We start from the raw sequence: 27,152 nt of genomic DNA, 5'->3' as shown, positions 1-27,152 counted from the left end.
CCCACGTCTCTTCTGTCTCCTGCATTGGCAGTTGTGTTCTTTACCACTAGCACCACCTGGGAAGCCCAGTGGTATACAAGTATAAAGGTCTATTTGTCATTCATACTGAAGCTAAGCTGTGTCTGCTTGTGTGTGCTTCATGTTATTTCTGCTTCTCAGATCCAGGTGAAGGATCAGATCTTTCTAGGGCATGTTGCTTTGGTAGAACAAGTGCATCAGTGAGATCACTCAGGGGCTCTATAGCTTCCGTAAAAGATGAAAAATTTTACCTCTGTTCATATTCCATTGACCAAAACAAGTTATATGGGCAAGTCCAATGTTAACCAGGCAGGGAGTCTAATCTTAAAAAGTGAGATAATGAACAATTGGGACACTAGTACAGGAAGTGGGAATGTAACCATGGTTATAGAGAAGAATTTCCATAGTATACATTATGCTTGTTCATATAATACTTTAAGATGTCACTAATTTCTTTCCTCAAATTTGTATCTGAAACTTAAATCAGTGTCAGTGATTTTAGCAGCAGATTGAGAAGAAGCAATGTTGAAGAGAGAAGTGGTAAAAGGTTTGCCGAATGAAAGAGAAATTGAAAGATGTGCAGATAAGATCATATCTGCCATGTATCTAAGTAATGTTCCAAAAGAAGAGAAAACAAAGGACCGAGGCAAAATGTGATCACATAAATCAGCGGTTCATATGTCACAGAAGTTCTTAGGATACTCTTATTTTTGCAAGTCTCTTACTAAGATAGATAGATGCAAAAATAATTACTCATTTCCAAATTTCATTTGCTTTATTTCCAAGTCTTCTAAGTCATTTTATGCTTCTCTGTTTTTTGAAAATATTAAAGCTTATCTTTTGCTTCTTAAACATGATATGAATAGTTATTTTATAATCTATGTCGATAATATAAATATGTGTAATTTTGTTACTTGCTTCTGTATCTTATTCTTCTAGCTGATGCTTTTGCTCTGTGTTCTTGGCTGTCTTTAATGTGAGTTGTCCATTTTCTTTTGGAAACCTTCTGTGGGAAATCTTTGAGTCCTAGGAAAAAGATGTTAATCATTTGCATCTTTATATTTTTGAGAGTGGTTCTGCTTTTCAGTTTGTTTCCTTGAATATGCCCAAGACATTTTTTTAAAAATTTCCTCAACTGTGATATTCAAAGCTCCATTTTATCAAATTTCCAGGGCATTCAGAGTGAAAGCATCTTGTATGATCTTTTTAGCAGCTTGATTGTAATGCATATTTAGTGTAGAAAAGAAAATGTAAAATGTACAAAAACAGACTGAAAACCTAAAATCATGTCAATAGAAGTAATCACTGTTAATATATTGCTGTTTCTTTCTTGAGGAAACTGTGTGTTCTGATTTTATTCCCATCATGGTATAGTTGAATTTTTGTCATATTGTTGTACAGACTTCAAATACATCACTTAAATATCTAAATATCTATACAAAAGTCTATTATATGGGTGAACCTTAAGTTTTGTGAGAATTACTCTAATTTTGGGTTTTTATTTTTATGCCTTATTTTAAATGTATATGATTTTTTGTTTAGAAATATTTCTTAGCATCATTGCTGTTTACAAATGTTAAGTAGATTTATAGGAGAAGAGTGGCTCTAATACTTTGAAGTTCCTAACACCTCTCTAAAACTGCTTTCCAGACTCTACCACTTATTGAAGCTGAGCAGTACATGAACTTGTTCTACTATGCACCTATGCTAACATGAAGATATTAATTAAATAATTAATTAAGTATATGATCTATTGTTCCTATATAGTCCATTTTTAAATGGAAATATTAAAAGATAGATGCAATTTTCAACAAACTTTGTTCAGTACTCTGTGTATAACAAGTATCTGCAAGACCTTTTGGTGATGAAGATGGTATATGATTACTTACCTTGGAGGAGCAGTGCATGGTTTAATAATTTTGTCTTTCAAATAATCCAGCATCCATTTACAATGGACCGTTTGTATCTGGGTCTTTTGATGTGAGCAAATAATTTTACTTGATTGCTTATTCACATGATAGACAGGCTTCAGCAACCTACGTCAAGGAAATGAACTTGCTTAAGATGACTTGAAGTTGATTCGTTTGGATTTAGTTTGCTGAAGTTAACTGTGTGGTATGAATTTCTGTATAGCCATTTTCTTACATTTAAGCTCTGTAAAATATTCTAAATACCTACTTCTAATGCTCTACCATACCTCAAGCAAGAAAATGCCACTGTAACTGCAGTGATCCAAAGATGGGATTGATCATTGAGGGAAATGAGCAAAAAAGCTATTGAACACTATAAAGACAGACTGATATATTTTATGAAATATGTTTATCAAGAGTTAACAGGATGGTAATTTATTTGTAGAGATAGCAGTTAGAATATGATTGAAGTTGTTGAATAGCCTGGAATACTTAGAATGAATTCACAGGGTACTATGTTTTTCATACTCGTGTAGCTATATTTTATCAGTCTATTAATCTGAGTTACTTCTTAGGAGTATAGATATAGAATATGATTTTTTCAGCATTTAGCAGCAAACTTTTGAGTGAAAATGCTTAAGCTATTTTGGCTTTTCTTTATTTTTTTGTTTTCAGATATTAAAAGAGAAAATGGTATATGCCTATTCAAAATTAACTACTCAGAGATGCATTAGCCTACTTTAGATTTTTTTTTAAAGGGATTGAAATCTTGCGAGTAATAGCCTTTCCTGTTTCTGTTCTCTCCCTCTTCAGAAGCAATCAAACTCCGAATTTGGTCTCTATTAAAGTACATACTAGGACTTGGATTCTCAGTTCTTAGACGTCCAGATTCCTAACCATCTTGTCTTCTACCTCACATGAACCATCTTGTCATTTTCAACATTGGAGTTGCCTACTGATCTTGATTTTAAGAATCTACTCCCTGACAAACAGAACCTCTCTCTCCAGCTTACTTCCTCTCGTACCTACTGTCGCTGCAGCAATTATATAACCCTTTATGATGATTAGTCTCTCATCCCTAGTGTATTTGTATATCCCCTTCTTCTCTTCTTTCCTTTTTTATACAACCTATTTATAATCAAAATAAGCATTCATTTAAAATAACTTCCAAAACTTTGTTTCTATGACCTGAAAGTATATCTTTGGACTAAACCAGGATCCTAACAGTTGGTTGTGGCTAAGAAAACACAACTGTGCTAATTACTGTCATCATGGGTGGATACTGGTTTGGTGGACCCTAAAAGGTTATACAGGAGAAAAAAATGACAACCCACTCCAGTAGTCTTGCCTGGAAAATCCCATGTACGGAGGAGCCTAGTAGGCTACAGTCCATGGGGTCGCAAAGAGCTGGACACCACTGAGCAACTTCACTTTCACTTTCAAAGGTTATAGAAGGCGAAGCCTCTTTAAGAAAGAAGGAGCATAAAGTTGTAATACAGAGTGCCCGTAGCCATTTTAATGTTTCTTGACAGAAGATAAATTATATTAGAAAAAGAAAAATAGAGAAAACAGTCTTAATAAATTTTGGTTAAAATATCTCATTTTTGCAAACTTAACAAAAACATATGACCATTAAAAATACCATTAGGGGCATTCAGAGGACTTTTTAAGGGCTAGGGGTCAGTTAGAGGCCCTCATATTTAAGCTTCATTAAGTCCCTTGGACTGTAAGGAGATCCAACCAGTCCATTCTAAAGGAAATCAGTCCTGGGTGTTCTTTGGAAGGAATGAAGTTAAAGGTGAAACTCCAGTACTTTGGCCACCTCATGCAAAGAGTTGACTCATTGGAAAAGACTCTGATGCTGGGAGGGATTGGGGGCAGGAGGAGAAGGGGACAACAGAGGATGAGATGGCTGGATGGCATCACCAACTCGATGGACATGAATTTGAGTGAACTCCGGGAGTTGGTGATGGACAGGGAGGCCTGGCGTGCTGCAATTCATGAAGTGGCAAAGAGTCGGACACGACTGAGCGACTGAACTGACCTGAACTGAACATTGGAATACATTTGCCCTTGAGTAGAACTTAAACTCTATGGCTATAAGTCTCAAGCAATATTTAACATAAGAAATTTCTAGACACTTCAGTTTTTCTGACAACTGTTTCATATCCTTTCATTTGCCTCAATCCTAATATGCACATCACCCTCATTTTAAGCTAATAATCTCTCATTGTAATTCATAAAGAACATACATGCAATTAAATGGAAATTACCTTTTCTCTTGCCAACCTATTTGCATTTGTCTTCACACATTCTGATACAATAATGGAAGATTCTTCTGTATAGGCGGAAAAGGCAATGGCACCCCACTCCAGTACTCTTGCTGGAAAGTCCCATGGACAGAGGAGCCTGGTAGGCTACAGTCCATGGAGTCACAAGGAGTCGGACACGACTTCACTTTCACTTTCACTTTTCACTTTCATGCATTGGAGAAGGAAATGGCAACCCACTCCAGTGTTCTTGCCTGGAGAATCCCAGGGACGAGGGAGCCTGGTGAGCTGCCGTCTGTGGGGTCACACAGAGTCGGACAGGACTGAAGCGACTTAGCAGCAGCAGCAGCTTCTGTATAGGAGTGCTCACTACCCATGCACTTGCCATATGGACGCTGTTCTTGCTTAATACACTCAGAGGTTTGACACAATTTTTTCCTCTTTTCCATCAGTTCAGTTAAGTTCAGTCACTCAGTAGTGTCCGACTCTTTGCGACCCCATGAATCGCAGCACACCAGGCCTCCCTGTCCATCACCAACTCTCGGAGTTCACCCAGACTTGCGTCCATCGAGTCAGTGATGCCATCCAGCCATCTCATCCTCTGTCGTCCCCTTCTCCTCCTGCCCTCAATCCCTCCCAGCATCAGACTCTTTTCCAATGAGTCAACTCTTTGCATGAGGTGGCCAAAGTACTGGAGTTTCAGCTTTAGCATCATTCCTTCCAAAGAAATCCCAGGGTTGATCTCTTTCAGAATGGACTGGTTGGATCTCCTTGCAGTCCAAGGGACTCTCAAGAGTCTTCTCCAACACCACAGTTCAAAAGCATCAGTTCTTCTGTGCTCAGCCTTCTTCACAGTCCAACTCTCACATCCATACATGACCACAGGAAAAACCATAGCTTTGACTAGACGGACCTTAGTCGGCAAAGTAATGTCTCTGCTTTTGAATATGCTATCTAGGTTGATCATAACTTTTCTTCCAAGGAGTAAGCGTCTTTTAATTTCATGGTTGCACCCCACTCCAGTACCCTTGCTGGAAAATGCCATGGACGGAGGAGCCTGGTAGGCTGCAGTCCATGGGGTCGCAAGGAGTCGGACATGACTGAATGACTTCACTTTCACTTTTCGCTTTCATGCATTGGAGAAGGAAATGGTAACCCACTCCAGTGTTCTTGCCTGGAGAATCCCAGGGACGAGGGAGCCTGGTGGGCTGCTGTCTATGGGGTCGCACAGAATCGGACAGGACTGAAGCGACTTAGCAGCAGCAGCAGCTTCTGTATAGGAGTGCTCACTACCCATGCACTTGCCGCATGGACGCTGTTCTCGCTTAACACACTCAGAGGTTTGACACAATTTTTTCTTCTTTTCCATGAATCATTGTTATTTTTCTCTATTTTAATACTTTATTAACATTGTATAATATTTCTCAGCTTAGAGGAAGCAAACATAAGATAAAGCAGAGCACTGCATCCCCAAAATGCCCTTCTGTTCTTTGTGAGAAAAATCTTATTTAAATAGACACTACTGTTTCCATAAACTCACACCTCATTTTCTATTCAATCCATATTCATTCAAACAAGGATTTTCTCAAGGTATCATATTCTAGATCTGAAGTCATCTTTTCTCATTAGTTTGAAAGTATTATTTATTTTATTCTTTCATTTAATCTTTAAACTATTGTACATATGTAAGATGTATATCATGATGATTTGAATGTACATAGTGAAATGATGATCCCAATCAAGCTAATTAAGACGTCATCTCATGCAGTTACCTTTTGTGTGTATGCGTGTGGTGTGAAAGTGAAGGTCACTCAGTTGTGTCCGACTCTTTGCGACCCCATGGACTATATAGTCTCTGGAATTCTCCAGACCAGAATACTGGCGCTTGAGATATACAATCTTAGCAAATTTCCTGTATTTAATACAGTATTTTTTTACTATTATTAATTATAATCATCATGTTTTACATTAAATCTGAGCTTACCTGTATTTCATTTAGTTTTGCTTGATAAGACATCTGATGATATTTGGAAATCATTTTTCGTAGATAATCTGTTTTTTCTCTCTAGGAAGTTTAGAATTTTCTCTTCCTATTTTCAGAGTTCTGATATTTCACTGTTGCACATCTACAGGGGTGTGTTTCTGGGTGTCTAATATATCCAGTTTAGTACTAAGTGGGACTTTTCAATTTAATGACCCATCCTGGTTTTCAGTACTGGAAATTTTTCACATAAAATTTTGTTACATACACCTCCTATCATTTTATTTAAAATTTTTTCAGTGTTATTGAGGTACAAATGACAAAATTGTATACATTAAAAGCATGAAATGTGATGATTTGACATACATATCCTTTGAGAAATAATTACCACGCATCAATGACCTCACATAGTTAGATTTTTTGTTTCTTTTGTAGTGACTATCCTTAAGGCCCTAACTGCTGCTTTGCTTTCCAGCTCCATTTCTATTCTGCAAACATGGTTAGCTCATTTGTGAGTGTAACTATATATAATTTTTGTATTTTCTTATATTGTATGCCTCAGTGACTTGTATTTGGAACAAAGACAGTACCCAGTGTGGGCAGTAACTGCCATAGAACCTAGTGGACAACCAGTCTGTGGACAACTAGTATGGACAGCTAATATGGACAGCTAGTGTGCCATAGAATCTTGTATTTCTCTTTGAGTATCTTACAGTGATATGAATGTCTTACCTTCTTTTTTTCCCTACCAACTCTTTTCTCTTAGCTATTGGTTTTCTTTTTGAGAGTTTTAGTTGTTTTCTTTTGTTGAGTTTTGTTGTTTCTCTTTTTCATGGGCTGAATTTTTCTTTTATTTTATTATTCTTAGTAGCAATGTTATATAGGATTAGAAAGGATGGGTGGCTATAGAAGGAAAATCAGTGCTCTGAAATTTGAGCATCTTGGTTTGCCAGGCCTTTCTTATTAATATGCATTTTCTCCTGATATTGAGCACAGCTTAACAATTAGAAGTAGCCATCAGGAGAAGCAGAAAAAGAAATGGAATTTTGGAATGTATTTTTCTCTTAGTTTAGATTAAGTGTATGGTTATTTCGTATTTTTGGCAACATAAAATACGATTTTATTCCCTTTTATCATTAGTAAATATATTTGCCTCCATAGATCCTCCTTTGGAATAATCATATCAATATTTGTGCTTTTTTTTTTTTTTTTTTACAGTATAAGGAAAAAATCAGAGCTCGAGTCCGAAATCCAATCTCTTTTGAAAATGAGGTCAAAAAATGAAGAGTTTCTTAAACAACTATACAAGGAAGCTTATAACATCGGTGCTGTTTATCACCTAACCAAATTTAAAACAGAGGAGTTAGAACAGAAAGTAGCAGAAGTGAGAAGAAAATTCAAGGTTTGTATCTCTTTGTTCTTCTTAGTTATGAAAAGGGTAATGAGCCTGAACTTTATTGATTTAATATTGATAGATTTTAATTTAAGCTATGTTAGTTTTTTTTCAGAAAAGTCACTCCTATAAATCAGAAGAAAAATCAATTTTTCTTTAGAGGTCAGCCTTAATAGAAGAGAAATGGGGCTCAGTGTAGCTAATCAACACTTGTGCCTACTCGTTTCTATCACCAACCTTAAACTACCTGGATCACCAGAAGAGAGAGATGCTTGGTTGTCTCCTCCTACATATCTGACATGTAAAATAGTTCCTGTCTCTGGCAGGAAGAAGGGATGATGGGAAGTGCCCTCGAACCCATTCCAGGGAGTACCTACATTAGACCTGCAAGTTATTAGCTTCCAGAGTACCAAGCAATTAGTTGACCACAGCGCTGTGAAAACAACTGCTTATAGACCTCAAATTCACTCCTAAGTGAGAGATATGACAAATAGCCACTCCCTGCCACTTTGAAATAGAGACTACCAAAGTCAGCTTCATTACCACACCCGAAGGACCACTTTAACAGGCTACTTTTGTCCATCACACATCACATCCAAACCTCTCCCAACTTTGACATTTTGCTGGGGGGCGGGTGGCTGTTCTGGGTCTTTGTTGCTGTGAGCAGACTTTCTGCAGTCGTGGTGAGCAGGGGTACTCTCTGGTTGCAGTGCTTGGGCTTCTCATGGTGGAAACTTCTCTTGTTGCAGAACATGGGCTCTAGGGAGCACGGGCTTCAGTAGTTGCGGTGCATGTGGGCTAAGTTGCCCTGCGTCATGTGGGATCTTAGTTCCCGGACCAGGAGTTGAACCTGTGTCCCCTGCATTGGCAGGAAAATCCTTAAACACTGACCCACCAGGGAAGTCCCACGGCATTCTTTTTTTAATTAAAGATTTTGGTTATACAAGTATGTGAAACATGTAGAATCTACATTTCTGTCCAGGCCCTGTAGTAGAACTATTTTCAATGAAGACTTTGCCTTGTGCTGTCTAACCTTAGGACATGTAGATTGCCTTCCCATAAGTGGTTCTGTATTGGAAGATCAGGGTTTTCTTCCCACACTGAGACCAGCTGTCTGGCTGAGTTGGTGTGTTGCGCCTGTGTCTCTTCCCATGGGTTATTTATTGAACGGGATTCTTGTATCTTATATATTCCAAAATTAGTATAATAAAAATTATGTATAGCAAAAATTAATCTTAAAATTATTTTAGAAATATGGCAGTGATTGTTATTTATAATTTAATTTTTCATTAATACGTGTATATCTATGGCCGTCGATTAATTTCTTCATTGAAACTGTCAGTGAACATGTCATGCACTGATTTGGCCATTTAACAATGTTTTATTTTTTTCAGTTGACAGGAAACCCTTAATATCATTCATGTATTTGTCCCATAGCTGTCACAACCTACTTTAATTCTTCACATGTATTGCTTCACTAATCTGAGGCACTCATTTATTAAGAAGGATGTTGTATTGAACTGTTTATTTTTTTCTAAATTTTCCTGATGCCATAAACTACAATTTGTAGGTTAAGTGCAAATTTGATTTGACTCCACTGTACTTGCTTTGCCAAGGCAAAGTGTCTCTCTGGCTAGATCATGCAGAATTGAAGAAGTTGTTCATCAGATCCTTTATCACATTGTGGTAGCTGAGAGATAACTAGAAGGAAGTAACAGAATGAAATTACTCCATTCAGTAAATCCTCCCTATTGTTAAACTTGTCTGCTAATCTCTAAATTGAATATATATAGGACACTAAATTTCTGTGATGTATTTATGTGTCAGAATGGTGATAACTTAAAAGTAAATTTATAGATAGTTTTTAGATAATTTGTATTTGTAGTAATTCATTTTTTATAATTTCTCCCTTTGTAATGACCCACTGTATTTCACTGACTAATTAAAGAAAGTCTATATAATTTTCTGAGTCAGGGCATCATGTTTTCCTTGCAGAAAATTTTGTGTGTTTGTTGGCAGAAAATTTTGTGTGTTTGTTGATCCTGGCCTGAAACTAGTCCTTAGTATGTGTCTTCCAGAAATTAATTACCACCTCTGAGCTAGATTTAAAAAATAACCTTGACAGGGGAGCCTGGTAGGCTGCCGTCTATGGGGTCGCACAGAGTCGGACACGACTGAAGCAACTTAGCAGCAGCAGCAGCAGCAGCAGCAGCAGTGTCTAAGAAGTAGACTTTCTGAATTTTCTTTTTCAAATGTATCATAAAATGCCCCAATAAGTTTTAGGCAACTTAGACTAGAAGCAACTTTGAACAATCAAAATACCTAGAAGTTTCTGGAATTTTCCAGCTGTTGCAAATGATTTGCCACAGTATTTCCATACATTCAATCCTAATAACTGGTCTATTCAGAAAAAACGTGATTAGCCAAGTCCTAGGATAAAATTAGCTAATAATAGTGATGGGAGATGAATCAATAAAAGGGAAAAATGTGTTCAATTATGGTGTGACCAGAAAATCATCCAGTGTTATCTGGAGAATGTGATATTGTAAAAAATAAATCTTGAAAGCTCTCATCAGATGTTAAGAAATTCTTAACACTTCAGTAGAAGATTTCTTTGCAAGCTGCAGGAATTTGCAGGGCTTTTTGCTCGGACATATTGGAATTTTGGTAGAAAAGTAAAATATGAAGCCACTCTGATTCCAGGATAAACTTATAGTGTTAGAACTAAGTGGAAACTTAGTAGAAAAGAAGGATGGCAGTAGAAAGGGTGACAGAGTTTCTGCAAGCTTATTATATCCAGGTCTCTTTATACAAGTTAATTAATTTAACATTCATAATTCTGTGTGGTTGTTTTTAATATGCTTACTTTGGAGTTATTAATACACTTATTTTAGAGTGATTTTCCAAAGTAGCATGGCTTTTAGGTAGCTGTGGTGACTTTGGGGACAAGATCTTCTGATGGTGATCTTAGAATAAACTAGTCAATTGGATATTAACTAAACATACACTCCAAACAACAAAAATTCAGTTAAGGTTCAAAAATTCAAAATAACCATAGCAGGGATCATTATTAAGACTTTGGATTTTTTAGGATGGCATTAGGGTCACAGCAAAATTGAGTTGAAGGACAGAGTATTTTCACTGCCCTAAAAATCTTGTAGGTTCCTCCTCTTCATTCCTCTCCCAAAACCATGGCAACCACTGATCTTTTACTCCATACTTTCACCTTTTCCACATTGTCCTATAGTTGAGATCATGCAATAGATAGCCTTTTCAGATTGATTTCTTTCACTTACTAATATGCATTTAAGGTTTTTCTGTGTGTTTTCATGCATATAATAGCTCATTTCTTTTTAGCACTGAACAATATTCTACTGTCTGGATGCCACAGTTTATCCATTCATCTATTGATAAGTATCTGAGTTGCTTCCAAGTATTGGCAGCTATTAATAAAGTCACTATAAATATCGTGTGCAGGTGTTTGTGTGGATCTGTGTTTCCAACTCCTTTGTGTAAATACCAAGTAATGTGATTGCTGGATCTTACAATAAAAATATAGTTTTGTCTAAGACCAAAACGTCTTCCAGAGTGGTTGGATCATCTGTTTCTTCTGTGAATTTTGGAAGATTGTGCCTCTCAAGGAATTGGTGATTATTTAGGCTATGTAATTTTTAAGCAAATAATTTTTCAGTGTTCCTTTATTATCCTTACAATGTATGTGGGATTTGTAGTGATGTCTCTGTTTTCATTCTTTTCTTCTGCATATTTTGTATTTAATTTGCTGTTGTTTTTATAGGTTTCTAAGGAGGAAACCTAGGTTTTTGATTTTAGATCTTTCTTATTTTCTGATATATGTATTAAGTGCTGTGATTTTCCTTCTTAAGTACTGCTTTTACTGCGTATCACAAATTTTGGTAAATTACATCCCCATTTTAATTTAGGTCAAAATATTTTAAAATCTTTTGCAGTTGATTCTTTGACTATGTATTATTTAAAAATGTGTTTAGTCTCTACATATTTTGGAATATGCTGGTTATCTTTCCGTTACTGATTTCTAGTTTAATTCCATTGTAGTCTGATCACAGATATTATGTGATTCTGTTTCAAAACTTTAGATGTTAAATGGTTATTTTTTCTTTTTTTAAATTGAAGTATAATTGATTTACAATGTTGTGCTAGTTTCTTGTACACTAATGTAATTCATGTATGTATATATATATTCTTTTTCACATTACTTTTCATTGTAGTTTAGTTCAGTTCAGTTCAGTTCAGTTGCTCAGTCGTGTCCGACTCTTTTCGACCCCATGAATCACAGCACACCAGGCCTCCCTGTCTATCACCAACTCCCGGAGTTCACTCAAACTCATGTCCAACGAGTCAGTGATGCCATCCAACCATCTCATCCTCTGTCGTCCCCTTCTCCTCCTGCCCTCAATCCCTCCCAGTATCAGAGTCTTTTCCAATGAGTCAACTCTTCACATGAGGTGGCCAACGTATTGGAGTTTCAGTTTTAGCATCATTCCCTCCAAAGAAATCCCAGGGCTGATCTCCTTCAGAATGGACTGGTTGGATCTCCTTGCAGTCCAAGGGACTCTCAAGAGTCTTCTCCAACACCACAGTTCAAAAGCATCAATTCTTCAGCACTCAGCTTTCTTCACAGTCCAGCTCTCATCCATACATGACCACAGGAAAAACCATAGCCTTGATTAGATGGACCTTTGTTGGCAAAGTAATATCTCTTCTTTTGTATATGCTATCTAGGTTGGTCATAACTTTCCTTCCAAGGAGTAAGTGTCTTTTAATTTCATGGCTGCAATCACCATCTGCAGTGATTTTGGAGCCCCCAAAAATAAAGTCTGACACTGTTTCCACTGTTTCTCCATCTATTTCCCATGAAGTGTTGGGACCAGATGCCATGATCTTAGTTTTCTGAATGTTGAGCTTAAGCCAACTTTTTCACTCTCCTCTTTCACTTTCATCAAGAGGCTTTTTAGTTCTTCACTTTCTGCCATAAGGGTGGTGTCATCTGCATATCTGAGATGATTGATATTTCTCCCAGCAATCTTGATTCCAGCTTGTGTAGTTTAGTAGAGGATACTAAATATAGTTCCCTGTGCTATACAGTATGATCTTTATCTATTTATACACAGTAGTTTGTATCTGCCAACCCCAAACTCCTAATTCACCCCTCCCCATCTCCCTCCCCTTCTGGTAATGATAAGTTTGTTTTCTGAGTCTGTTCTGGTTCATGAACAAGTTCATTTGTGTCATATTTTAGATTATACATATAAGTGATATCATATGGAATTTGTCTTTCTCTGTTTGACTTATTTCACTTAGTATTTAATCTCTAGGTCCTTCCGTGTTTCTGCAAATAGTATTATGTCATTCTTTTTCATGGCTGAGTAGTGTTTTTTAAGTGTCATTTTTAATGCTATGTGAAAAAGACAATGTGTTATGTCCTTAGACTGTTCTAGGCCACAGTAATATGGTCTATAACTTTATAGTTTAGAAGTTTGTTAGTTTTCTTGAGTTTTTTCCCCCCAAAATATTTCAAGCAACCCAGAACTTTTTTTAGAGAAAAATCTTGGCTCTCGCTTCAACTATTTGTTCATTTCTGAATCAAAGCTTATAGACCTTTTATTTGACTAAAGTAAAAGTCAGAACCTACTGAACAAGTCCATTTCAATTAACAGAACAGGGCTTTAATAAGCCAAAATTTGATTTGTGCACTATACAGCTTCTATTCCTAATTCCAGATAAGACTGATGGGTTTTTTTTTTGCAATTATTAAATTTATTTTTGTTGGAATATAGTTGCTTTACAATCTTGTGTTAATTTCTGCTATACAACAAAGTGATCAGCTATATGTATAATACAACCCTTCTTTTTTGGATTTCCTTCCAATGCAGGTCATCACAGAGTATTGAGTAGAGAGTTCCCTGTGTGATACAGTAGGTTCTCATTAGTTATCTATATATGTCAATCCCAATCTCCCACTGCCCTTTCCCCCTTGGTATCCATACATTTGTTCTCTATATCTGTGTCTCTATTTCTGCTTTGCAAATAAAGTCATCTGTATCATTTTTCTAGATTTCACATATATGTAATATTATATAATATTTCTTTTTCTCTTTCTGACTTCACACTGCATGACAGTCTCTGGGTCCATCCACATCTCTGCAGATGGCACCATTTCATTCCTTTTTATGGCTGAGTAATATTCCAGTGTGTGTGTGTGTTTATGTGTGTGTGTACAGATTTATCCATTCTTTTGTTGATGGACATTTAGGTTGCTTCCACATCCAAGCTATTGTAAACAGTGCTTCAGTGAACATTGGCATGCTTGTATCTTTCTGAATTATAGTTTTCTCTGGGTATATGCCCAGGAGTGCATTTGTTGGGTCATATGGTAGCTCTTTTAGTTTTATAAGAACCTCTGTACTGTTCTCCATAGTGACTGTACCAGTTTACATTCCCAGCAACATTGTAAGAGGGTCCCTTTTCTCCATACTTCTCTCCAGTGCTTATTGTTTGTAGATTTTTTGATGATGGCTCTTCTGACTGTTGTGAGGTGTTACCTCATTGTAGTTTTGATTTGCATTTCTCTAATTTTTAATCAGTGATGTGGAGCATCTTTTCATATGTTTGTTGGCCCTCTGTATGTCATTTTTTGGGAGAAATGTCTACAGTGGAGAAGAGACAGTCTCTTCAATGAAGGATTCTGGGAAGACTGGACAGCTACATGTAAAAGAATGATGTTAGAACACTCTCTAACACCATACAGAAAAATAAACCCAAAGTGGAATAAAGACCTAAATATAAGGCCAGACACTATAAACCTCTTAGAAGAAAACATATTCAGAACACTCTTGGACATAAATTGCAGCAAGATCTTTTTGACTCATCTCCTGGAGTAATGAAAATAAAAATAAATGAATGAGACCTAATTAAACTTAAAAGATTTTGCACAGCAGAGGAAGCCATAAACAAGATGAAAAGATAACCTTTAGATATGGAGAAAATATTTGCAAATGAAGTAGCTGACAAGGGATTAATCTCCAAAATATACAGACAGCTCATGCAACTCAATATTAAAAAACAAGGCAAACAAACAAATCAAAAAATGGACAGAAGACACGATGGTATTTATAAAATGATTATATAATGAATATTCTGATATTTTTTCATTAAGATTCTTGAGGGTTTATGTCTCATTAAAATCTAGAGGATATTACTTTTCACCATCTGCTACTGCCTCTATTGAGTTATGAACTGATACTATGTCCTTGGCTTTTAACAAAGGCTGGTAAAAGTATGTTCAAAGTTGACCATTGGTACTTAGGTTTTTCACACTAGTGAGAGAAGTGGTCATACTGTTCAAAATGTTCAAAAATCAATGCACCTGGTTTACTTTAAATTTCAGAACTAAAAGAAAAATTTTCTTGATATAAATATTATTATTAATTATTAATCTCTTATTATTCATTAAGCATGCTCTAAAGTTTCATGTGTCCCTCTGTTTTAAAACCTAGAAGCTCAGAGTCACTTGTGCTTTAAATTGATAGCATAGTCACTCTTCTTTATCTCCCTGATCCGTATTTTCACTCTTTTTCTTTTGTCCCATTGGATTTTAGTTTACTAAGATTCTTCTCTACTACATTCAGAGGAGGAATACTTCAGCAAAGTTGAATGAAAGGAAGTCATTAATTGTAATATTGGGACATCCAATTAGTGGCACATGTTTACTGGGGAAAAGTTTTACGGTACAAATAAAACAGAAAGAGAGTGAATGTATGTTAAGGCTTAAGTCCTTCAAAAGGCAACTAGGTGTTCCCTTAGTTAAGTACCAGTTTATTTTCCTGACACATGTACATGGGAGTAGTAAATAGACCTGAGAGGTATTATATAAATAAAGCATATTGATGGCACAAACACTTGAGAACAAAATTAAACTTTATTTGACTTGTTGCAAAAACTATATGAAAACATAACTTCCATTCCTATTCTACTGGGTTAGAGCTTTGCCAGAAAAGAGGTGATGAATTAGCTCTTTAGTATTTCCATTTAAATCTGTGAATTTTGTTTCTTTTTCTCTCTTTTCAAAGGGATATGTGATTTTGTTGAAAGAGTACAGGTTTTGGAGTCATATGTTTCATAATTTAAATTCCTGTTCTGCTAAGTATTTATTTTGAAAATATTGCTTCACCATATTGAGCCTAGGTTTTTCATCTCTTAAATGTGTATAACAATACTTACATTGTGCCTTGTGTGATAAATGAATAATATTGAATATAAAACATTTTGGAGCCTGACAGATGATATATTTTCAAAAATATTAGGGATAAACAACTTAAAAGATACTTCATAGAATAGGGCTACTTTCACTTTTTAGGATAATACAGTCTTCAATAATTGACTTGAACATTTAACTCAAGTCTGTCTCCTGATAAATGTGTAGATTCTAAGTAACATATTGAAAGTAATCTATTTGTTGAATGCTTAATGTGAATATCTCCTTCAGCCTACTACTTTGTATGCATTATCTTCCACTCTCACAGTAATTTTGTGAAAAAAGAACATGTTATGCCAATTTTACATAAATCAAAACTAATATTTGATAAAGGCAAAGACATATCAGTATAGCGACTCTCATAAGCTGCTGGAGTATCCAGCTCAGTATAAATTAATAGAACCTTTCTGAAAAGTTAATTTATCAATAATAAGAATTTGAAGTGTATTCATAATCTATAATTCATTAACATTATTTATAAATATAGGACTTAAAATCACCAGATAGCAAAGATAAACAGAAGCTGCTGCTGCTAAGTCGTTTCAGTCTATACAGATGCAAGTTGAAGGTGTTTATGATTAATTACATAATAACTGCCAGAAAATACGTTACAGGGGGACAAGAATTATTGTCTATTTTGTACACTGCTGCATCCCTAGGTCTAATAATACTTAGAAAAAAGTAAGTACTCAGTAAATTTTTATGGAAAGCTTGAGTACATAGTTAACATACAGTGGGAAAATTTAAATACACAGATTTCTAGGTAATAGAGTAATAGTTAAATATATGAGTACAAGGATAAATTGTGAGTTCATTTCATTTAGAATTTTTTAAAATTAATGAAAGTCCTCTTTTTTAAGTGGCTGAAGAAGAACTTACAAGGGTAATTTTACCCAAGGTAGTATTCAATCTCTAGATCTAAAAACGAATGCACCAAAAAGTCAAAATGTGTATCTCTGGCTTTACGGGTTCATTTTAATTTTTTTAGTTTTAAAATATTTCTACAGAAAGCACATGAACCTTCATAAAAAATGATAGATGAAGTAGCACTGTTGTGTTTACTTTTGGGTAGAACCGGGTTAGGTGGGCTGCCTCCTGGACTCGCTTTAGGGTCCTGACCACCTAAAACTGCCCTAGCAATTCACAGCCAGAGCTGCCCTGCACCGCTAAATCAGCTCAGCCCACTTGCAGAAATCCCATATTTTGCTCTATGGTTTTAATTCTTAAAGTCTATTTCTCTCTCTTCGTGTCTCATACCTTATGTAATGAATTCTACAACCTTTTCTTTAGTGCCCCCTTTTGTCACTGGAAATGAAAGGGATGAAACATCCGTGATTATCAGCTTAGATCTATTTATGTTTAGTTTCTCCTTCCATTTTCTCTTTAAACATGGGTCTCTGGACACAGAGCATTGACTGTTCCACTTTGCTCTTCAGCTGTCCTTTCTGCTCACGCAGGAGTCTCTTCCATTAGAATAGCTCTCTGCTGCCACCTGCTGGTGTCTGGCTGCTAAAGCCGGGCAGCAAGTCAACCACCGGGATGGTTTCAGCGAAGGCTCTTCCGAGCCTCTGAGATGCTGTCACCCCCTTCCCTCAGCGTCTTTCAAACTCTTCAAAGCGATCTTTTTAATCCATTTTTATTCCTTTTCTCCAAAACCATATTGAGTAGTTGTGACAGAGACCTTATAGCCACGAAGTGTAGATTATTTATTGTCTAGCCCTTTACAGGGAAAGCTTACAGACCCTGCTCTGAAGCATGTAGGAATAGCAGACGCAGGGGATATTCACAGCCCGTAGAGATGCAAGAACGTACCCACATAAGAGTCAGTTGTGGAAGAAGCTGTTCTCCTGCAAAGCAGGGTAAGGCATTATGGAAGAGGGCGGCTGTGTTCAGTGCGTGGCCCAGAAGCAGAGAACCTTGGTGTAGGTTGACTGGAGCGTGAATAGAGTTTCTGGGTGGAGAACCTGGCTGAGGGCTCGCAGGCTAGCCGACAGCAGTTGTACCTGAGGAAGGAGAAATTAGTGAGAACAAAAACAAGGCTGGGAATCCCCTTTGCTTGTAAGCCCCTCTGAGCCCTCTATTGATAAAGCCTCACTTTACTCCAGCCGGCAGAAGAAAACTGTTCACTGTTCATGCACAAGGCCCAACTCCAGTATCTCAAATCAGAGTTAAGAGTGCAGTGAGAGAGCTAAGAGACAGTAATTAGGTAACTGGCGCAAATATACAATCCACACACACACACTTCTCTGATTTGGTTGCTTGCCACGGGATTGAGTTATAGCATGTTGCATTTGTTATCACTTTTAAGTTCCCTTTAATCTTATAATGTCCCTTACACTTTAGTTTGTCTCTCATCACACAGACATTTTTTAAGGAGTCAAGGCCAGTTCAGTTCAGTTCAGTGGCTTAGTCATGTCCGACTGTTTGCGACCCCATGAATCGCAGCACGCCAGGCCTCCCTGTCCATCACCATCTCCCGGAGTTCACTCAGACTCACGTCCATCGAGTCTGTGATGCCATCCAGCCATCGCATCCTCTGTCGTCCCCTTCTCCTCCTGCCCCCAATCCCTCCCAGCATCAGAGTTTTTTCCAGTGAGTCAACTCTTCTCATGAGGTGGCCAAAGTACTGGAGTTTCAGTTTTAGCATCATTCCTTCCAAAGAAATCCCAGGGCTGATCTCCTTCAGAATGGACTGGTTGGATCTCCTTGCAGTCCAAGGGACTCTCAAGAGTCTTCTCCAACACCACAGTTCAAAAGCATCAATTCTTCAGGGCTCAGCCTTCTTCACAGTCCAACTCTCACATCCATACATGACCACAGGAAAAACCATAGCCTTGACTAGACGGACCTTAGTCAGCAAAGTAATGTCTCTGCTTTTGAATATGCTATCTAGGTTGGTCATAACTTTTATTCCAAGGAGTAAGCGTCTTTTAATTTCATGGCTGCAGTCACCATCTGTAGTGATTTGGGAGCCCAAAAAAATAAAGTCTGACACTGTTTCCACTGTTTCCCCATCTATTTCCCATGAAGTGATGGGACCGGATGCCGTGATCTTCATTTTCTCAATGTTGAGCTTTAGGCCAACTTTTTTGCTCTCCTCTTTCACTATCATCAAGAAGCTTTTTAGTTCCTCTTCACTTTCTGCCATAAGGGTGGTGTCATCTGCATATCTGATTCTCCTGGCAATCTTGATTCCAGCTTGTGTTTCTTCCAGCCCAGCGTTTCTCATGATGTACTCTGCATAGAAGTTAAATAAGCAGGGTGACAATATACAGCCTTGACGTACTCCTTTTCCTATTTGGAACCAGTCTGTTGTTCCATGTCCAGTTCGAACTGTTGCTTCCTGACCAGCATACAGATTTCTCAAGAGGCAGGTCAGGTGGTCTGGTATTCCCATCTCTCTCAGAATTTTCCAGTTTATTGTGATCCACACAGTCAAAGGTTTTGGCATAGTCAAGAAAGCAGAAATAGATGTTTTTCTGGAACTCTCTTGCTTTTTCCTTGATCCAGTGGATGTTGGCAATTTGATCTCTGGTTCCTCTGCCTTTTCTAAAACCAGCTTGAACGTCAGGGAATTCACAGTTCATGTATTGCTGAAGCCTGGCTTGGAGAATTTTGAGCATTACTTTACTAGCATGTGAGATGAGTGCAATTGTGTGGTAGTTTGAACATTCTTTGGCATTGCCTTTCTTTGGGATTGGAATGAAAACTGACCCTTTCCAGTCCTGTGGCCACTGCTGAGTTTTCCAAATTTGCTGGCATATTGAGTGCAGCACTTTCACAGCATCATCTATCAGGATTTGAAACAGCTCAACTGGAATTCCATCACCTCCACTAGCTTTGTTCGTAGTGATGCTTTCTAAGGCCCACTTGACTTCACATTCCAAGATGTCTGGCTCTAGATTAGTGATCACATCATCATGACTATCTGGGTCGTGAAGATCTTTTTTGTACAGTTCTTCCGTGTATTCTTGCCATCTCTTCTGCTTCTGTTAGGTCCATACCATTTCTGTCCTTTATCGAGCCCATCTTTGCATGAAATGTGCCCTTGGTATCTCTAATTTTCTTGAAGAGATCTCTAGTCTTTCCCATTCTGTTGTTTTCCTTTATTTCTTTGCATTGATCACTGAAGAAGGCTTTCTTATATCTTCTTGCTATTCTTTGGACCTCTGCATTCAGATGCTTATATCTTCCTTTTCTCCTTTGCTTTTCGCCTCTCTTCTCTTCATAGCTATTTGTAAGGCCTCCCTAGACAGCCATTTTGCTTTTTTGTATTTCTTTTCCATGGGGATGGTTTGATCCCTGTCTCCTGCACAATGTCACAAACCTCATTCCATAGTTCATCAGGCAGTCTATCTATCAGATCTAGGCCCTTAAATCTATTTCTCACTTCCACTGTATAATCATAAGGGATTTGATTTAGGTCATACCTGAATGTCTAGCGGTTTTCCCTCCTTTCTTCAATTTAAGTCTGAATTTGGTAATAAGGAGTTCATGATCTGAGCCACAGTCAGCTCCTGGTCTTGTTTTTGCTGACTGTATAGAGCTTCTCCATGTTTGGCTGCAAAGAATATAATCAATCTGAATTTGGTGTTGACCATCTGGTGATGTCCATGTGTAGAGTCTTCTCTTGTGTTGTTGGAAGAGGGTGTTTGCTATGGCCAGTGCGTTTTCTTGGCAAAACTCTATTAGTCTTTGCCCTGCTTCATTTCGCATTCCAAGGCCAAATTTGCCTGTTACTCCAGGTGTTTCTTGACTTCCTACTTTTGCATTCCAGTCCCCACTTTGCAGAATTTCTCTCAATGTGGATTGAACTTTGTGTTTACTCATGATTAGATTCAGGTAAAACACTTGTGGCAGGAATATTACATAAGTTATAATATTGTATCAATAAGACATATTATAAAACACATGGTGTAAGTTTGTCTCATAACCAGTGATAGCTGTTGTTGTGAAACAGTCACTAAGTCATGTCTGACTGTTTGCCACCCCATGGACTGTATAGCATACAGTCCTCCCCTGTCCTTCACTGTCTCCCAGAGTTTGCTTAGATTCATGTATCCTGTATCGAACATAGACTGGTGATTCATTTCTTACCTGATAGTATACATGTTTCAATGCCATTCTCCCAAATCATCCCACCCTCTCCCTCTCCCACAGAGTCTAAAAGTCCATTCTATACATCTGTGTCTCTTTTGCTGTCTCGCATAGAGGGTTATCATTACCATCTTTCTAAATTCCATATATATGTGTTAGTATACTGTATTGGTGTTTTTCTTTCTGGCTTACTTCACTCTGTATAATAGGCTCCAGTTTCATCCACCTCATTAGAACTGATTCAAATGTATTCTTTTTAATGGCTGAGTAATACTCCATTGTGTATATATACCACAGCTTTCTTATTCATTCATCTGCTGATGGACATCTAGGTTGCTTCCATGTCCTGGCTATTATAAACAGTGTTGTGATGAACATCGGGATACATGTGTCTCTTTCAATTCTGGTTTCCTCGGTGTGAATGCCCAGCAGTGGGATTGCTGGGTCATAAGGCAGTTCTATTTGCAATTTTTTAAGGAATCTCCACACTGTTCTCCATAGTGGCTGTACTAGTTTGCATTCCCAACAACAGTGTAAGAGGGTTCCCTTTTCTCCACACCCTCTCCAGCATTTATTGCTTGTAGACTTTTGGATTGCAGCCATTCTGACTGATGTGAAATGGTACCTCATTGTGGTTTTGATTTGCATTTCTCTAATAATGAGTGACGTTGAGCATCTTTTCATGTGTTTTTTAGCCATCTGTATGTCTTCTTTGGAGAAATGTCTATTTAGTTCTTTGGCCCATTTTTTGACTGGGTCATTTATTTTTCTGGACTTGAGCTGCATAAGTTGCTTGTATATTTCTGAGATTAGTTGTTTGTCAGTTGCTTCATTTGCTATTATTTTCTCCCATTCCGAAGGCTGTCTTTTCACCTTGCTTATATTTTCCTTTGTTGTGCAGAAGCTTTTAATTTTAATTAGATTCCATTTGTTTATTTTTGCTTTTATTTCCAGTATGCTGGGAGGTAGATCATAGAGGATCCTGCTGTGATTTATGTCGGAGAGTGTTTTGCCTATGTTCTCCTCTAGGAGTTTTATAGTTTCTGGTCTTATGTTTAGATCTTTAATCCATTTTGAGTTTATTTTTGTGTATGGTGTTAGAAAGTGTTTATAAGTGGTTGACCAGTTTTCCCAGCACCACTTGTTAAAGAGATTGTCTTTAATCCATTGTATATTCTTGCCTCCTTTGTCAAAGATAAAGTGTCCATAGGTGTGTGGATTTATCTCTGGGCTTTCTATTTTGTTCCATTGATCTATATTTCTGTTTTTGTGCCAGTACCATACTGTCTTGATGACTGTGGCTTTGTAGTAGAGCCTGAAGTCAGGCAGGTTGATTCCTCCAGTTCCATTCTTCTTTCTCAAGATTGCTTTGGCTATGTGAGGTTTTTTGTATTTCCATACAAATTGTGAAATTATTTGTTCTAGCTCTGTGAAAAATACCACTGGTAGCTTGATAGGGATTGCATTGAATCTGTAGATTGCTTTGGGCAGTATACTCTTTTTCACTATATTGATTCTTCCAATCCATTTACATGGTATATTTCTCCATCTATTAGTGTCCTCTTTGATTTCTTTCATCAGTGTTTTATAATTTTCTATATATAGGTCTTTAGTTTCTTTAGGTAGGTATATTCCTAAGTATTTTATTCTTTTCGTTGCAATGGTGAATGGAATTGTTTCCTTAATTTCTTTTTCTATTTAGAAAGACATTTTAAAAACATATTTTTGACTGTGAAAAGCCCTGAAATTTTACAATTCGTACCCCAGCCTAGGGTCTAATTTTTCTTGTTGTTGTTATTTGTTAATGCATTTGATCAATAAATTGTTCATTTAATAGAGCTTATGTGCCAGAAGACTGAAAGCTGAGAAGAGGAGGGGCTTACTTCAGAGTGTTGTATAGTAGCCCAGGCTGCAATGTCAAACGACTTGGCATTGATACTTGTTGAATCTTAGTCATGTGGCAACTGCCATGACATTTGTAACCTTAGGTTTCTCATCTTTGAATTGTAGGCCTGGCATGCTGCATTCCATGGGGTTACCAAGAGTCAGACATGACTGGGTGACTGAACAACAACAACAGTTGTAGCTAAGTCACTAAATGGATACGATGACTCACATACACGTGCGTGTTGCATGAACACATACACACACAACACACAGGCAGCCCTCACTTTCCGCAGCCTCAGCTTAACTGAAACTTGTGCACCTCTGATCATTTTGCAAGGTCCCTACATGGATTGATAGGGGTGCCTATCTGTATAAAATATTCTAGGGAATTCCCTGGGATACAGCACATTCTCAAAAAATGGTACTTAGATGATTAAATCTGGGAATCTTTTCACAACTACTGTAGCTCACTGTCATTGTCCAGTCTCTCTTTTTGAATGTTTTCAATGATAAGCAATCAGTATTTTGCTAGGAACACTACACTCTGGTTCTTATGTTAAGCCTACAGTAACTCATACCCATTTTACCCTGTACTGTTTTTCTGCAGTGACATAATCCATGCTGCAGAATTTAAAAAGAAGCCTCTCCCTAGTATTCATAACCTTCTAAGCAGACTCTGTTTTAGAGCCAGCTATCATGTCACTGGAGCCTTCCCAGCTGGCACTAATGGTAAAGAATCTGCCTGCAATACCAGAGACATAAGAGACATGAGTTTGATCCCTGGATTGGGAAGATCCCCTAGAGGAAGGCATGGCAACCCATTCCAGTATTCTTGCCTGGAGAATCCCATGTACAAGGGAGCCTGGTGAGCTACAGTCCATGAGGTCACAAAGAGTTGGACATGAAGCAACCTAGCTTGCATGCACACATGGCATCACTGGCAGATTGGTGTATCTATAACACAAAGTCTCAGTTCGATTCCTCTGTCTGTGGAATAGGTGGCTGAGTTACAGAGTCCAACAGTCCAATTGCTTAGAAAGCCTAATGGAAAAGCAGACTTTGCAAAGGAAGAGACAGGACAGTCAGAAGGCTCTAGACTAAATATTTCAGTCACATTGAAGGATCCTACATATCCAGACGTCACTGAGATCCTAAGGCAATGAAATCAAGTCCCTGGGCTCTCTATGTGGATTAGCATCCTGCTTCCAATGTGTGCTAGCTTTTTGCATTCTGGCAATTTATATAATCTGTCCCAATTTTCCCATTTGCAAGAGGGGACAATACTAGCGATTTCATGGATTTCATTGTGAGGTTAAAACAAACTCTACATAGTAGGCAGATAATAATATTTTGCCTATAAGTCTTAGTAGCACTAATGATAGTTTTATCATTGAGGGGACTCATGACAGAAGCTTCGTGGATGTAACTGCCCAGATTCTACTTCAGAAATCAGTTAAGTCACTTTGCTTGAGGTCATTCCCCTTCCAGGTGCAGCAAAGCTGGGGGCCTGTTCTTGCTCCAGGACACCCCATGGTGTTGACCAAGCTTCTTGTTGGGGATTCTTTGTATTAAGAGCTCAGCCTATGTTTTTGCTTAATCCTGCATCATCTCTCATCTTCTTTCTATTTTCCCATCATGCCCCCTCTTCAGTCCAACAGGAGTTGATTCCAAGTACATGCCTTAATAAGAATTCTGCACACAAAACCCCACCACCTCAGAGTCAGCTTTACAGGGAATGCTTCTTATGACAACAGGAAGGGATGACAAATAAGTCCCCTCACTCAGATGTTGCATTGTGTGGCCTGAGACCTGCGACCCTCAGAGCTCACCTTAATGTCAGTCTTAGGCTAATTCTTGGGTTCTTGAAGGTCATAGTAACTTGGTAGCTCCCCTAGGAACTGGTCAACTTCCCAGCATTTGGCCAGTGCCCGGATGGACAGAATATGCTTTCAGGAAGGGGTTAGTACTGAGGGAAGGCCTTGAACATCTGGCTGGAAACACACCCTGTGCCCAGTGGAAGTTGAAATCGGCACCCCAGTCAGTAACAGATACTGGGTTGGCTAAAAAATCCATTCGGTTATTTCCATACTATCGTCCAGAAAAATCCAAATGACCGTTTTGACCAACCCAATAGTTTCCCTTCTGGTGACCTGTCATTTGGCCTTGCTCTGAGTCACGGAGGTTTGGGGGCATGGTAGAAAACAGAGCCTGAAAGAGTTCCCTGAGAGGCGAGAGTGAAGCTCCAGATGTTGTCTTGCAGTAAGTGCATGTTGATCCGCTGGTAATAGGTTGAGTTGGTTTTGTAGAGAAATACAGGTTTCAAAATTTCATGGGACTCTTTCCCTTCTTTTCAAAGAAATGCAATTGTTTTACTCTTGCATCTTCAGACTTCTAGCCTATTTTATTATGTCTTATATACTGGGGGCTTCCCTGGTGGTTCACAGTCTTATATACTGACTTCTCAGGTGGCAGAGTGGTAAAGAATTTGCCTGCTAGTGCAAGAGAGGCAATAGCAGCCCACTCCAGTACTCTTGCCTGGAAAAATCCCATGGATGGAGAAACCTGGTAGGCTGTAGTCCATGGGGTCACTAAGAATCAGACACGACTGAGTGACTTCCCTTTCACTTTTCACTTTCATGCATTGGAGAAGGAAATGGCAACCCACTCCAGTGTTCTTGCCTGGTGAATCCCAGGGACAGGGAGCCTGATGGGCTGCTGTCTATGGGGTTGCACAGAGTCGGACACGACTGAAGTGACTTAGCAGCAGGAGAGGCAGGAGACTCCTTGAGTTCAGTCCCTGAGTCGGGAAGATCCCCTGGAGAAGGAAATGCAACCTACTCTTGCCTGGACAGAGGAGCCTGGCGGGCTACAGTCCATGAGGTCATAGAGCATTGTACAGGAGGGACTGAGCACATATACTGTCTACAGTTTTTATTGGCCTTATTTATGCAAATTCTTTTTGTATGATGTTACTTTATATAAGTTCAGGAACTTGAATTCACTTAAACAATAGAGTTCTCTCTTACTGGCAATTAAAATAAAAATTAAAAGGATGAATGAATCTTAAGGAAACACTAATTAATCCCCATTGCAGCCCAAGTAACCTTCCTAAAACACACACCTTGCTTAACATTCTTCACTAATTTTCTTATTGTGCCTTAAAGATTCTACATAAGCTGATAGTTTATCTTTTCAGCTTCATGCCTTACCATTTTGAAATTTATCTTCTTGATAAACACACACAAACACACACATTTTTCAGTTACTATTTTGAAATACAGTATATTTTTTCTAGTCTATAGAGTCATTTGTAATTTGGCTCCCTTAACACTAGTTGATAAAACTACTGTTATCTGTTATCATATTAGAAGAGGCAACTAATTTCTTTTAAATTATCAAAATACATCATTGAATAAACTGGTTTTAGATGTAGGTATATCCTTGAGTGAAGTAATATATTAAAGCTATTGCTTTCTTTATCTCCTCTTTTCTTCTTTGGAGTTATTTTGCTTTACTTTAGAAGAGTGTAATTTTGATGGGTTGCTATACTAAGGAAATGGGTTGTAGGAGAGAATTATTGACTTGTTTCTTTAGAATGTCTGTGTAGACTCTGTTATATGATAGGGATTCAGTAATGAAGGAAGAGTTTTAGAGAACTTCAACAGTTCTTCTTTACAAAGCCGTGCATCTTTTTTTTAATATAGAGGACAGCTTAAATCCAGGACAACTCCTCCCTCAAATAAGGGGTTACAAGAGGTAATTCTAAACACAGAAGGAAATTTTTGAGTTACTTCTAAATCTGGTTGTGTGATAATATAAAGTACAACTATAAAGAAATTAAGACTCTCTATCCAAGTTCAGTTCAGTTCAGTTCAGTCGCTCAGTTGTGTCCAACTATTTGCAACCCCATGAATTGCAGCACGCCAGGCCTCCCTGTTCATCACCATCTCCCGGAGTTCACTCAGACTCATCGAGTCCGTGATGCCATCCAGCCATCTCATCCTTGGTCGTCCCTTTCTCCTCCTGCCCTCAATCCCTCCCATCATCAGAGTCTTTTCCAATGAATCAACTCTTCTCATGAGGTGGCCAAAGTACTGGAATTTCAGCTTCAGCATCATTCCTTGCAAAGAAATCCCAAGATTGATCTCCTTCAGAATGGGCTGGTTGGATCTCCTTGCAGTCCAAGGGACTCTCAAGAGTCTTCTCCAACACCACAGTTCAAAAGCATCAATTCTTCAGCGCTCAGCCTTCTTCACAGTCCAACTCTCACATCCATACATGACCACTGGAAAAACCATAGCCT

The 27,152-nt window shown here is 38.0% G+C and overlaps 1 protein-coding gene across 1 annotated transcript in view; it reads left to right on the top strand.

The window, feature by feature from the left end:
• The window catches only part of CCDC178 (coiled-coil domain containing 178), a 360,651-nt gene that overhangs the window by 68,231 nt on the left and 265,268 nt on the right, over nt 1-27,152 (top strand). Inside the window, exon 12 of the mRNA XM_040264241.1 lies at nt 7,398-7,581. Coding sequence (XP_040120175.1) covers nt 7,398-7,581 — 184 coding nt within the window. The remainder of the gene's footprint in view (nt 1-7,397; nt 7,582-27,152) is intronic.

The sequence above is a fragment of the Oryx dammah genome, unplaced genomic scaffold (assembly GCF_014754425.2).
Source record: "Oryx dammah isolate SB20612 unplaced genomic scaffold, SCBI_Odam_1.1 HiC_scaffold_22, whole genome shotgun sequence".
In the NCBI taxonomy this organism is placed as follows: domain Eukaryota; kingdom Metazoa; phylum Chordata; class Mammalia; order Artiodactyla; family Bovidae; genus Oryx; species Oryx dammah.
Note: the sequence above shows the minus strand (reverse complement) of the source record. Positions and strands in the feature narration are given on the sequence as shown.